Genomic DNA, 15564 nt, shown 5'->3' with positions numbered 1-15564 from the left:
AATTTGTACTGCTGTTAGTATACTCATTTTAGCTAATAAAGTTAACCAAATAAATTGTCATAATTTGTACTCCTTTCGTCTCATGTAACATAATTCACAATAAGAAAGTTAAACTATCTATTGTCTGTGTGAATTCAGGCATGATTTTATTAAGTTTTTAAGGATAAAGTTTACACTTTTCAAATTTACATGAATACTACTACTACTAATAATCAATGTAGATAATAGTTTGAAATATTTAAAAAAAGAATTTGAGAAAACGTAGCCAAAGGATGAATAGTTTAACTATAAAAAGAGTAACGCTTTCAGATAAAATGATACGGGTGGAGGGAAAAAATAAGTAATTTCCGTGAAAAGTTAACTCTTAAGTCTAATTTAACCTCAAAATTTAAGTAATTAGGGTATACGAAATTATGTAAGAAAAGCTACAACGTGTTCCCTCAACCAATTGTAACATTTACCTTCACAAAGAGAAGTCGTTAACTAAAATAAACAGTAAAAATAACTAGGGATATAGTAGTACATATTGGGCCCACAGTGCACCCACCTAATTCTCCCACTCAAATGCAATATAATATTTTCCAGCTGGGACTTCACGGGACGACATCGTACTAAGGGAGCATATGCATTATGTTCTATCTCTTTCCTTTTATTTTTGGATTTTTCGTCCCTGTTTTCTCTTTCTCAGTAACCAAGGGTCCAAAAACCAATAATGGCATAATCATTTCTACCTTATGAATGGCTGTAAAGGCAACCCCCTTTTCCTCCTTAGGCAGATCTAACTTTTGATTCTGTCTATTTTCTTTTTTACTTTTCCTCATTATTACGTTGTTGTATAATGTGACACCTCCTAGCGTCACTATGAAAAGCCATAAAAAGGGTGCATAACTCAAAAGCGGAATCTTTGAATTTAGGTTGAAAAAAAATTCAAACATTTGCATGTACAAACTACTGTTGCTACAATATTCTCAGACTGTTATTCCCTTCACTCACCCCAGTGCCCAGTGTAAGTTAAATGTAACCTTGAAAAAATTGACAATCATATTTTAACATAAGATAAAAAAAAAAAAAAAAAAATTTAATTACTGATTTTATATTTTGAGAATGGTATATGTAATTATCTTCAGATTAAGTTGGAAATACATATAAATGCATGTAAATACTGTAGCTAGAGGTCTCATACCGTATATACCCTTCACTCATCCAGTGTAAACTATAGATTTGGTCCGTAGGTGGTTACTTTTTTTTTTTTTCATTGCCCCCTTACTTATTATTTAACAATCTAACTTTACCCTTTACCCAACCTTTTTTCTTATAATTAATTTATTGCGTACTCTACTTTTTCTTTGTAATATCGCAAGGCTAGTCTTTAGATTCTTGATGCGTGGCATTATTAAATGACGGAAAACGGTTTAACTATCCGAACTTTCATTCATCATGTCAGTACAATACAATATAATATAATACAACACGATACATCTGAAACGATATGTAACAAGCATACATACCTTATTTCTATCATTTTCAATATTTATTTAAATGACGAATTAATAATGTAAAGACCTTTTTACACTTCAATCAGTTTGTAGAAGGTAAACTCAATATTTTTACAGGGTCTTTTTTGGGGGGAGGGTGGAGTGGTCCACTTTGAGTCTATGTCTAACCGACTATAGAGAGAAAAGCCGTATAAGATAAGGAATAAAATAGAGATAGAGATAGAGAGAGAAAGGAAAATTATTTGTATGGCCATGATATTGTATGGTAGTTTTTGCTGCTAAACATTCAAACACAAAGTGAATACCAGAGAACCTCTGTAAGAAGAAGAAGAGGAAATAGTCTGTGGATGGAATCGTGCAGTTTGTAACCATTATTTTGTCTAGTTGTTAACTTTGGATTTAGCTTATACAGTGTAATCTTGGGATTTAGCTGTTTTCAGCAAAATCTTTGGTTTCTTCTGAAAGCTGAGCTGTTTTTTTTTTGGTTCCTTCTCACTTAAGCTCCTCCTTCTTCTTCTCCAACTCTTCTCAGTCCAAATTTTAGCTGCAAAAATGATGTCTGATGATGGACTTTCTTCCCTAGCTTTCATTCAAGATCCAAACTCAAACTCGAACTCAAACCCTAGTAGTAATAATCCAAACCCTAATTCAAATCCATCTGCCAAAAGAAAAAGAAACCTCCCAGGAAAACCAGGTAATCAAAGTTTATTATATTATATCTCAACAAGGTTATTCTCAAGACTCCTTTGTTTGTTTGTCATAATTGATTTGCTTTTTTTTTTTTTTCTTTCTTTCTTTTTTGTTGATATTTAACAGATCCAGATGCAGAAGTGATAGCACTATCACCTAAATCACTGATGGCGACGAATCGATTCTTATGTGAAATCTGCAACAAGGGTTTCCAGAGGGACCAGAATTTACAACTCCATAGAAGAGGTCACAACTTGCCATGGAAGCTAAAGCAAAGGAACAAAAATGAAGTGATCAAGAAGAAAGTTTATATTTGCCCCGAAAAGACCTGTATCCACCACGATCCATCCAGAGCTCTCGGGGATTTAACAGGTATTAAAAAACACTATTCGAGAAAACATGGTGAGAAGAAGTGGAAGTGCGAGAAATGTTCAAAGAAATATGCAGTTCAATCTGATTGGAAAGCCCATACTAAGATTTGTGGCACGAGAGAATATAAATGTGATTGTGGAACACTTTTCTCCAGGTATCAAACATCCTTATCATTTCTAGTTGAATTTATTACATCTAGTACATTAGAGAATATAAATGGACAATCCTAAGATTAGTCAATTGAGGAAATATATGCGGTAGTAAATTAAATCTATGTGAAATTTAATGCTACTAACTTGAAATTGAACAGAAAGGACAGCTTTATAACACATCGAGCATTTTGTGATGCATTAGCGGAAGAAAGTGCACGATGTACTTCAGTTCCAAGTGCAACAAATCTGAATTTCAGAAATGAAATATTGTTGCATGGGGGATTTAGTAATAATCTTCAGCACAGTGGAAATCCCCAATTTGGTTCTAATTTATTTAGGCCTGAGTTTATGGGACTTGGATTGGACCCTGCAATTAGTCATCATCATCAGCTCAATAATGTTGATGGACAAAAACCAAGGATACCACTTTGGTTGGACAATAATATGAATCCAAATTCAGGTAATGATTTCTTAGTAGCATCATCAAGCTCGACTACTAGCAACTTGCCTCATCATGAATTGGTCCAAATGGCGGCTCATAACAATAATCAACAATGGTTCATTAATGGTGGTGGTGGTGGTGGTAATGATGATTCTGGAATTGGCTCTTCCTCATCTCAACTTCCTTCAAGAGTACTGCTAAAAGAGGAAGAAGAGAACAAAAGAAATTTGTCGGAGACAATAAATTCAATGTACTACAATAACAATCATCACCAAGAAACAACAACAACAAATATGTCGGCTACTGCACTATTGCAAAAAGCAGCCCAAATGGGATCAACGAGGAGCAATTCGGCCCTCTTTGGCACTGGATTTGGGTTAATGGGCTCGTCTTTCTCTAAAAGCAATGGACAAGGACAATTTGCTGCTCATGATCAGAATTTGAATGGCTTAATGATGAACTCTCCGTCAACAGTTTCATCTTTGACTCCAAATGTTAATCAAGGAAATAGGCTGTTGTTCGGGGATATGAGCTCGAGTTCTTTAGATGGTATTAATGCAAGTGGAAAGAGTTCAGATCCTTTTTTGAACAAAGGGAAGCAAGTAAATCTGAGTAGAAATGAAGCTATTGAAGGAAGCTTAACAAGAGATTTTCTTGGTGTAGGAAGAAATGAAAGCAGTCCTTTTTTATCAAAAGATGAGCTGGCCAAGTTCCAGAATATTTCCAGTTCAGCCATGGGATTAAGCCAGTACAATGGAAGTCACTGATCTAAGGTTGCTCCATTGGGTTCAACTGAACCTGTTGTTTTCGACTCGAAATATGTATACATATGCAAAAAGTTAATGTATGCGGATAATAAAAGCTCAGTACTCATACTGAATGGAATTACTCTAAAGGTCCAAACTTGTGGGAGCTATTAATTCAAGGATTTTCACTACAGTGGAATGATACAATGTTCAGAGTGTAAAAAAGTTGGAACAAGGCCAAAAGCTTCAATCTTCATGAGAGAGAGAAAGAGGAGGAGGAAGCAAGAGCAGCAATTTCGAGGGATCTTGTGAATTGTCAGAGAAAGGGGTCCACTGAATGTTGGAAGAGATTTGATAAAAGGGACTTGACAATCACAAGTCAAGCTTTTTTCCTCGTGTAGAAATATTTCTGCTTTTTTTACAATTTTTCCTTTCGAGTGTTCAATTGATTACTGCAAACCTGTGACTCTCCAGGTTCACTGCCATATTCTGAATCTTATATTTTTGAATAATTTTGGTTGGTATAAGCATTTTACTTCTACCTTTTTATGTTTATGTTTCTTCATGAAGAGGTCCATGCCTTGTCTTTCGTTGAATTAAAACTTTTGAACGATAGAAAGGTTGCCCAATAGTCTTGGCGGTTGTCATAAATTGTGCTCGGGGGCGGATAGATCTAGTAGCATAGGTATGGTTTTTGAGCTTATAAATTTCAGTCTTGATCTAGATTTATTTGTGTAAACCCCACTGAAATGGCTGAAAATTTTAAAATATGAATCCAGAACTCAAACAAGTTGATGGATTCAGTTGTTGGAACTCGAGTTCTGAACTCATAAAATTAAAATCCTGAATTCGACTCTATTTGGACACTTTACTCTACTCTCATACGATTATCACGTGATTCTGTTATTTGACTATATTTTTCTCCTAGATTGCTCTTTAAGTTCTAGAAAGCAAATGTTCAATTTGTGCACAGGATTAGCATCAGTATTTCGTTCTATACTGAATATTTTGCTTTGGACCTCATGATTTTAAGGCTTAAGACCACAATTACCATAACAAGGGTAAAAATTACCAACGGTCGGGGTGTAATGGATGGTTGAAATCTTCCCACTCTTAATTACAGGTGTTGTATTCGAGTCCTGATAATGGATAACTCTTTTTATGAGGAAATGGACTTTGAACATCGGATGATTTAACTGCAAAAGAACAAGGGTGTAAACGCGGTTTAAATGAGGTCTCTTGTGATTTCTCTCATAGAGATCTCGGTCTATAGCTCTTTAATTTCGAACGTGCTAACTCCTTTGTCTGTTGCTTGTCAGCATGCGGAGGGAGATATCAAAATCATTCCAGCTCTTATATGAGCCAAAAGACAAGTTTAAAACACCAGCTAGTTTAATTATCAATAATTTATCTCTTTCTAAACTCCAAAACCCTGGTTATAATGTCATCATCAGGGCATAATTAATCATTTTTCTTAATGATGCAGGAAGCAACTCGTGTCACCTCCTTTTTAGTAGTAATAAAAATAGAAGTGCTACTGTAATTTGAAAATATGATACTCCCTTCATCAGGACATATATAATCAATCATTTTTCTTAATGATGCGGGAGTAACATAAAGTTCTACTGTAATTTGACATTGTTTCTACTTTATGGAGAGTCAATATTTTTTCTTTTAATACTTACGTGTCTTTTTCAAATACTTTAAATATCTAAGTATAAAAATATGTGTAATTGTTACTACTTTAATCTAAGTGCAGAATATGTACTTAATTTCTAAAATTTTATGAAATTGACATCCAAATTCATACTGAAATATCAATTAAAACCCTCATTCTCAAACCACAATTATTTTTAAGACAATTAGGAGAGTAGCATTTCGGCTTTAAGTCCATATTTATAATTAAGCATTGGATGGTCCTCTAGTAATCAATTAATGGACGATCGCGAAGTGACCTTTTTTTCTTGGAGTAATTCGATCAGTTGTTAAGGGTGATTATGCTTCTCGTTGAGAACGTATGTGCATGGAAATAATCCTGCATGGAGATAGTTAGGTTGGAAATTGAATTGATCGAGAGAGACGGTGTGTGAAAAAACAAGACGAGCATAAAGCCCTAGCATTCAATTATGACATTGTTTATTCAACTGCTTCGAATTTCCAACTGATTGTCAAACTGTATGTTTTAAGCAGGTAGTCAAAGCTACTTGTATTAGGTAGCCTCGACATTCGCTTTCATTTTCCTACCTAGGTTAGGTAAACAATGTCCGTATATTTTTCTCTCTTGTATTTTTTTTTTTCTTCCTTCCTTTGTAGATCTTTGATTCTCCCTTCTTTCTCTCTTTTTTATTTTCCCACTGTGCAATATGGCTCTTACAACTCAGATGTATCATAGAGGCAGATTTAGAGTGTTATTAATGGGCTCTGGAAAATTTATATTTCAAAAATATTTAATTGGGAACACAATTATAATTTCATATAGATATATTAGCTTGAATTTCCTGTAAAAATCATAAGGTTTAAATCATAATTCCACCTTTGACAATGATAACTACACATAACGATTATGTTTGCTAAAAAGGAGTAAATTTGGACATTTTTCTTTTTCTATTTTCAGGTTGGGTGAGTGAGAGACAAAATGGCATGGATCGAACGTAACCTACCTTAGCCACTTGTGTTACCGGAGAGTATTTGGCAAAGAAGCCACTCCCTTGATTTAATTTGCAAAAGGGCCACTCATTTTCTTTTTCCTTTATTTTTTCATTTTAGGGTTAAGGGTTGTGGCCCCAGGGTCACTATATAATTTTAAAAACTTTGGGAGTTTACAACTTATCCACTTAAGTCCCCTTTCACTTATTATTAAAATATACAAAAGCCCCTTCTCTCTCCCCGCTTGTTCCCAACTCCCGCTCTAAAAAAAATTGAAGTTTCTATCTGAATTCTCCCTCTTCCCCAAACTTGGTAACGTTCCTGCCGTCCATTTCAGGCATTTTCTTTAATTTAGCAACTCCTCCAGAGCATTTAGAGCTCCATTTTGCCATGAAAGTTGTTATTATTTTACGAACTCGATAGAACCCCAGTGTTCATAAACTTGAGATTTTTTTTTTTCAAAATTTTGGAAGTTTCGCCTGTTTTTTGCTAGAAATATGTGTTAATTCTACTCATATTGCTTGTCTCGGTCTTTGTTTTTTTGTTTTTGCTTTTTGTAAAGTATGGTCTATTAATAGACTTTTGGTCGATTATTCTTGTTTTTTGTCATGGCTGATCAATGTCACTATGTTTTTTGTATATAGATTATAAAAATGGTTAGAACTAAAGGAGAGGAGGGCACATAATTCAAAACCGTTCTAGGGCCACATCTGACGATAGAAAAAGAAAAGGTAGAAAAGTTAGTCGAGAAGGTAAAAGAAGAAAAAAGCGTAGAACCTGAAAATGAAGCGTACTCGGAGGAGAATAACGATGTGTATAGTGTCGAGGAAGGTGAAAGAGATGATCCCCATATTTCTGAGGAGTCTGGTGGTGATGAAAATGTTGATCCCTTGTCGTTGCCATATTGTGCAAGGACAATTGACGTTGACAAGTATGGTCTGATCAATTGGTTGGATGATTACGAATCGTTTCCAGCAAAAGTTTCGGTTAAGAGTAGGCTGACATTGCTTGCTAATTTTATAACATTGATAAAAGATCATAAACTTAGGAAAATGTTCATGCATTCCTGTTTTGGTCACTTAAGAAAAATATCGGAACACTTGATAGATTCGGTGGAATGTTGGTGCGCTATACGGTTCTTCGTCATGTGGTTCATAAGAAGCGAGATTTGGTTCTTGGTGAATGACAAGCCCGTGTGTTTTGTCTTGAATGAGTTTGCTTTGATCATCGGTCTAAACCGTGGATCATATCCCAACGAGAGAAGGAAAGGGAACTTAAGAAAGGAGCACGTTCTGCACAAAAGTTTGTCGCGATAGAAGATTTCGTAGAAAAGCCATTGGCGGCGATCGGAGAACCTAAGGTCGACCAAAGAGGAAAAGCTCAAATGTTGTCTAGTGTGGCTTCGCACACAATATTGCGTTTGCCACAAAAGATGTGTCGAGAGGTGTGGATCATGACACGATAAAAATGGCAGACGATTTGGAGTTCTTTAATAGCTATCCTTGGGGAAAGGAATCATTTGAACTCACTCTGGACTACTTGAAGAACAAGATAGACATTCCCAAGCACCACCAAGTGCACGGGGAGAAAAGGGTTACATCATATGCTCTCTATGGCTTCCCGCAGGCATTCATGGTAAATATTATAAACCACCGATGCGAAAGATGTGTTCGTATCTGGTTTATTTTTCACTCAGTTTTTATTTATGTGATCATAGGTCTGGGCATATGAAGCTTTTCTTGGACTTGAAAGGAATGTTGGGAAATCATAGGAGGTTCCTTTCCCTATTCCTAGGATTCTTAGGTGGCACACAAAGAAAATGGAGCGATTCGCTGAAGGAGATCCATTTAAGAGAGCTGAAGTTATCGAGGTGTAAATTTGGAGTCTATTATTAATTTTTTAGCAAAAAGATAAGCTTAATAATAATGTTTTCTTTATTTGTAGATGGTGCACCCTTACCTCATCCCTACAGTGCGTGAGTTGGAGCAAGATTACATGAAAAATCTGATGCCATATGATGATAAAAATAATGACCCAATCATTGATGAGTCGGAGCGTGAGCTGGAAGGCGTGATTGTTTTTATTACAGTAACAAATTCCTCGAAAGCTTCTAGTAGGAGGGGGAAGGAGTCCATGGAGCATTTTGATGAGGACTATACTCAAGAGGCCGAGGATAATCATTCGGAAGATCGTGGTGGTAATTCAGCCGCAAAAGATAATGTTGGTGTTGGGACATCTATGGGTAGTGCTGCACCGAGTGGGCAGGTGGAGCATGAGCAACTGAAGCAGCGTGTGAAGAAGATTGACGAGTCTTTGAAGGTTTTTGTCGCTTATGTTGAAGGGAAAAGAATTATAAAGCTCGAGAAGGCGAAGAAGAATAAGAAGGAGACTCTCAATGAAGCTGCTGGTAAGGTTGAGGTTGATGTTGATCAGCCAATGCTCGACATGTCGACGTGCCAAATGCTCAAGATGTCCATGTGCAAAGTGCTCAAGATATCTCTGTGCCAACTGATCAAGATCTCCCTGCTGCTGCGTCTACTACTGAAGTTGAGAAGGAGTCTGCTGCTAAAGTTGCGAATGAAAAAGAAGTCCCTGCTGCTGAAGGAGAGAAGGAAAAAGAAGTCCCTGCTACTGAAGTTGAGGTAGAAAAAGAAGTCCCCAATGATGAAGCTGAGAATGAAAAAGAAGTCCCTAATAATGAAGCTAATGTTGAATTTCACACTGACAAAGTACGTGTCGACAGTTGTCGAGGAAATTAATTTGGGTGTGGTGGATGATAACAATTAAGTTGTGTGTGGTGGATGATAACAAACAATTTTATTACTTAGTTTTAACTGTTTTTTACTTTAACAAATAATTTATGGCAACGGTGTTGTTGCCTTGTGAATTTGGACGGGCAAATTATTTTAAGTGGTAATTTATGACAAGGTTGAAGCATTGCAACATTTGTATTTAACTTTGTTGTTGCTCTGTGGATTTGAATGTGCTTTTGTTTATTATAGACTTGAGTTAATGTTTATGATTATCGATTGTGAGTATATATTGTATGTTTATTATAGACGTGATTATTATTATAGACTATGACTAAGATTTATACGCAAACTCATATAAATAAAATTTGTTTCATATTCTTAATAATCATCATACATACACACAAAATGAAAGACTCAATCCCACTACAGACCTATTAGTCATTTCCAAATAGCAAACATTGCTAATGAACCATACAACAACATCCTAAGTCCAAATAGCAGTTGATATATAAACTAGGCCACTATTTGCCTAAAAAGACTATAATAAAATAAAATAAAATAAATAAAAAGACTTGATGCTACTTTAACACTATATTAACACTTGATTATTATTATTAGAGTCTCCATCCATTATACACATGATCCAAAGATCTTTAGAACAAGTAATGGTTCTTAATTATCAAATATTTGCCCAAAAAGGCTATAATAAATAAAATAAAATAAAATAAATAAAAAGACTTGATGCTATTCTAACACTATATTAAGACTTGATTATTTTTATTAGAGTCTCCATCCATTATACATATGATCCAAATATCTTTAGAACAAGTAATGGTCCTTAATCATCAAATATTTGCCTAAAAAGGCTATAATTAAATTAAATAAAATAAAATAAATAAAAAGACTTGATGCTATTTTAACACTATATTAACACTTGATTATTATTATTAGAGTCCTCATCCATTATACACATGATCCAAAGATCTTTAGAACAAGTAATGGTTCTTAATTATCAAATATTTGCCCAAAAAGGCTATAATAAATAAAATAAAATAAAATAAATAAAAAGACTTGATGCTATTCTAACACTATATTAAGACTTGATTATTTTTATTAGAGTCTCCATCCATTATACATATGATCCAAATATCTTTAGAACAAGTAATGGTCCTTAATCATCAAATATTTGCCTAAAAAGGCTATAATTAAATAAAATAAAATAAAATAAATAAAAAGACTTGATGCTATTTTAACACTATATTAACACTTGATTATTATTATTAGAGTCATCATCCATTATATACATGATCCAAAGATCTTTAGAACAAGTAATGGTAATCATAACATTACTATCCAATAAGTCTGACAATAATCTAATGTTTTCAAAGCACAACCTTGTTCCAAGGAGGACCATTACTTGTTCTAAAGATCTTTGGATCATGTGTATAATGGATGGTGACTCTAATATGATGTATTCAAGTGTTAATATAGTTTAAAATAGCATCAAGTCTTTTTATTTATTTTATTTTATGTAATTATAGCCTTTTTAGGCAAATATTTGATGATTAAGGATCCTTACTTGTTCTAAAGCTCTTTGGATCATGTGTATAATGGATGGGGACTCTAATAATAATAATAATAATAAAGTGTTAATATAGTGCAAAAATAGCATCAAGTCTTTTTATTTATTTTATTTTATTTAATTATAGCCTTTTTAAGCGTAGTGGCCTGGTTTATATATCAACTGTAGTAGAGTATAGACAAACTACGGTATCTATAATATACTATGCTCGTTGGAGATGATACTCTTTTGGTAAATTATAGACTTATCTACGGTCCCTTAGGTTTACGTAGTTTAGGGTTTAACTTTTTTTCTATTATTTTTAGGAGCTTTACATTCACCAGACTTCTCATTCCAAAACAGTCCCCTTTATTTACTGGTCTATAATATACTATGCTCGTTGGCGATTATACACTTTTGGTATATTATAGACCTATCCACGGTCCCTTAGATTTACGCAGTTTGGCGTTTGGGGTTTGACTTTTTTTTAATATCTTTTTTAATTATTTTTATGAGCTTTACATTCACCAGACTTCTCATTCCAAAACAGTCCCCTTTAGTTATTTGGTCTATAATATACCGATGGTCTATAAGAGGCTATAGCTTGTGGTTATTATAGATATTGTATTGGTTATTAATCAACTTAGCTTGTGGTTATTATAGATATGGTAGTTGTTTGGTTATTAATCGACTCATCAAACAACATTAAATCAACAGCGTACGAAAAAATAAAGTAAGAACACAAAGATCATAACATAAACTATTTTCATTAATATGGTGAATTTTTACATAACAAAATAAAACCCCAAAACGCCACACAAAGCTTTCAAAGAATGAAAGTCCAAAAACTTCCATCTACCACTTTCATCGGCTCGAAAGCTTATGCAAAAATATACTAAAAACTAATATTCTAGGGGATGGTGGGGGATTGTCGGGAGCATCGTCCACGCCTTCGAGCACAGAAGCACGCGGATGCGCGCGGTCTCAAGGATGGCGGTTTTCGATCCGCTCCTCATCCTCTCGAGTTCCCCTGAAGAGCCTTTGGAAATCGTTCCTAAAGAGGAGGAACTCAAGATGTGGTACTCTGAAATGAGGGTGACGGTTTGCTCTGTTCCTAATCCTTCTCACCATTGTTGACCAGAAAGTTTTTAGGAGTTTTTTGTGATGAGAGAGATGAGATAGTGTATTTGAAATAGGCTTAGGCGATTTATAGACTGATGACCTCGGTTTAGTGAATCGATGGCTAATGTGTGAGTGACACATGTCAATGCGCATCGAGGTAGCGTTTAATATTGGGTTTGATTAGACATAACCGTAGGCTTTTTCAATTTTAATTGGTGGTGTTTGGCGGTTCAGCAGTCGATGGGCTTTAAAGGCGAATATATATCAGATACATTATCTGGTATAGACTAGATATTAAGTTTATTATTTACAATACCAAGTAGATATATAAAACACAGTCTTGGTTTATTATATACAATTATACAGTTGATTAATATTGAACTGACATTCAAGAAAAACACAATGAAATACATTCACTGAAATATTTAATTGAAGAACTAAAAACTGCAAAGTACAAGAAAAGCATATTTAATTGAAGAAACCAAAACTGCAAAGTACAAGAAAAGCATATTTAATTGAAGAACCAAAAACTGCAAAGTACAAGAAAAGCACAATGAAATACATTGAAAAAATACACATCGAGTTCATCCTGCCTGTTCGACATCGTTGTTTTCTTGTCGCCGACTTTTCCCTTGCAAATTGAGCACTTGTTTCTCATCCCGTTTACATGTTCTTTGGGCTTAAAAGATTTTGCGATGCCGAGATACACTTTATTCTCTTCCCTTCCAGTTGGTTTTGTTGCCGTCATACTCTTCGACATCAACATTATGATCGTAGTATCCATTGAATGATCGCCCATTGCTCTCGTTTTGCATTGAATTTGCATCCATTTGTTGTTGTGGTTGCGGTGGGGATGGGGGTGGTCTTCTAACGTGTTGGCCATTTGCTTGAGACCTCTCAACAACATTTATTCTCAAAAACGAGCTTCTGACCGTCGACGAACATCAAGCATATATAATACCACATGCCTGTCATTCGTTATGAAAGAAGGGTGAGCTTTTCCTTTGTGCTAGGCAAAGCGTTAATCATAAAACTAATGCGCGGTGTTTGAGGTCATGATCTAACTCCCTGCTTTTCCTTTATGCTCTCAACCAAATGCGTTATCATCTACCGTTGCGACGCGTAGTGATCGATGTGTTACGCTGGCTCGCGAGTAATTCCAAATCGACATTATATTTTGGGGTCCACCATTCGGCTCATATAATCATCACTACTATAACATATTCTCCGATGAAGCAGCATACTAAAGATATAATAGACTATTGCTATGGTGGTCTATAATTGGTCGATGCCTAGAACTTAGAAACGATGCAGTTAAGACGAAAAAAAAAAAAGTAAGGATATGGCTCTTTTAATGGAGAATTGACTCACGAGAATTAGAACAAAAAAAAACTCCACTACCGATGAGCAGCGACGTAATTGGCACACGATAATTGAGCTTTGACAACAATGGTGAAAATAATTCGAGCAATGATTTAAGAGATTTAAGTTACGATATTTGAAGTGGGAAAAAATCGTCGTTTTGAATGGAATTTTTGGATGAAAAGTCGGATGTTTGGCCACTTTAAATCCGCAATCGGAAAAGTGCGAAGTATAGGGAGCGACGAGCTTTTGGAGGAAACGGAACAAAAAAATTAAATTCGCTAAATTGGGGTAATTAAATGTTGGAAGGTTGGGGGTTGTTTTGTATTTTTTAAAACTTTGGGTATAGGGGTGACAACATGGGAGACTTCATTTGATGATGTCATAAATAAGTGCTGAGAGTGGCCTTTTAGCAAACTTTTTGAGACTTATGACCTTTTGTCAAAATAAGTGTTGAGAGTGGCCTTTTAGCAAACTCTCTCATTTTACCGCCACAATACCTAAATTTTTCTGCCAATTGACAGAAATGATATTTTTTGTGTTCTATAGTGCCACTTACCACTATACTCATAATTTGACAAATAGCAGATGTATCGAATTCAACAACTATCAAACTAGTAAGTTGTTCGTAATAATCGTGATGCATATTTCTCATTTTTTTGTGATTTCAGATTCTAACATTTATAATTGAGATGAAATTTGTAATCGGCTCTTAAGAGTGATACCTAATGAAGAATTTGCAAAAGTTGTAAATTGAAGAGGTCAACAACGATGGGTTTTTTGTCTCCTTCAGTGATTTTTCTTTGCCGATTAAATTGTTAACCTATCATTTTACTTTTTGCTGTTTCTACCTTCGTAGTCGAATATATTTGCTTGCATAAGCTTTCTAATTTTAGGTTCTAAAAGCTTGAACAAGTATACTCCCGTGAATTCTTCCCCGCCTTTCTGATTGGGCTAGGAGACATAACAATCCCATATTCTTAGACAGCCCAATGATACTGTTTAAAAACTGGGCTAGTGACCCGAGTATCGAGGGCAATTCGCATTCTTTTGCGGTGATCTTTAAATTTTGCACCTCATATTTGTGGTCTTTAAATTTTATCTTTCTGCTAAACCCCATGGGTTCCGGGTTCGAACTCCCATTCAGTCAAAAATTTTAAAAAACTTTGCCTTGATATATATATATTTACTTTTCAAGGTAAACTTTTAGTTATGTCTTAACTAAAAGTGTGCTCCATAAGACATAACTTCACGAAAGTATGCCCAATAAGATCTAACTTTTCCTTAAAGATAACTAAAAAGTTTGCCTTATAAGGTAAAATCTATGCCTTAAGAAAAGTTTTGCCTTATGAGACATACTTTTATTGTCATAACTAAAGTACAATAAGCGATAAGGAAAAATCATAAAGCAGACTTTTAGTTATGACTTAGCTAAAATTTTGCCCATAAGGCATAAGTTATGTCGGTAAGGTAGAGGTTTGCATTAAGGCAATTTTTTTTTTTACTCAGCTGGATTTTGCAAAACTCTGCCTTAATGCCTAATTTTGTTACGAAACTTTGCCTTGCGATTTCTTTTTACTGATCCAGGGTTTGAACCCAAACCTCGAGGTATTAGGCGAAGGGAAAAAATTAAAGACCAGCAATTTGAGGGCGAAAAATTAAAGACCAGTGTCTTTGAAGGGAATCCGCGCAAAAAAATGAAAGCAATTTGACGGGCCATTATAAATATTGGGCTTTTATAAAGATGAATTAGTCACTTTTGTTTAGGTGTTTAAAATTTTAATCACTTTAACTTGTTTAATTTTGGGACCTACTATTACTATTAATTGTCGTTACGGTCGAAAGTTAGGAGCTAATCTTGGCTTGGTATTTTAACTTGATTGGCACATATGATAATGCACTATATGAATTTTAAATTATATGCATTATTGGCCTCCTTTATCCGTATTTTTTGTTGCTTCAAGTAAAAAAAATTACGAGAGTCCGAGAGAAAAAATAACATGGGTACAAAATATTCCTTTTTCTATTTTTATATTTTCTCGTGGGAAGTCAAATAAGTTTGATTTTTGTTTTACAAAGTTGAGAAAGCAGAGGAGAGACCCAGAGATCAAACTAATGCTTAGTCAAGAGATCTATCAGCGGAATTCCAATTCCTTACAGGCTGAAAATGGTAATTATAATATGTTAACAAGTGGTATCTAAGTAACAATCGAGCTAATAGA

General features: G+C 34.7%; 1 protein-coding gene across 2 annotated transcripts; it reads left to right on the top strand.

Moving 5' to 3' along the window:
* The first annotated feature begins 1685 nt into the window (after positions 1-1685).
* Positions 1686-4410, top strand: LOC132052793 (zinc finger protein BALDIBIS-like). 2 transcript variants are annotated; one of them, XM_059444476.1, is made up of 3 exons: positions 1686-2190; positions 2319-2712; positions 2869-4410. In XM_059444476.1, exons 1-3 carry the CDS (start codon positions 2049-2051, stop codon positions 3917-3919), a joined length of 1587 nt encoding a protein of 528 aa, XP_059300459.1. In that variant the 5' UTR covers positions 1686-2048; the 3' UTR covers positions 3920-4410. The 2 variants fall into 2 exon arrangements, with proteins under 2 accessions (XP_059300459.1, XP_059300458.1); XM_059444475.1 differs by having other exon boundaries at positions 1689-2190; positions 2313-2712.
* The last annotated feature ends 11154 nt before the right edge of the window (positions 4411-15564 follow it).

The sequence above is a fragment of the Lycium ferocissimum genome, chromosome 4 (genome assembly GCF_029784015.1).
Source record: "Lycium ferocissimum isolate CSIRO_LF1 chromosome 4, AGI_CSIRO_Lferr_CH_V1, whole genome shotgun sequence".
NCBI classification, from domain to species: Eukaryota; Viridiplantae; Streptophyta; class Magnoliopsida; order Solanales; family Solanaceae; genus Lycium; species Lycium ferocissimum.
Note: the sequence above shows the minus strand (reverse complement) of the source record. Positions and strands in the feature narration are given on the sequence as shown.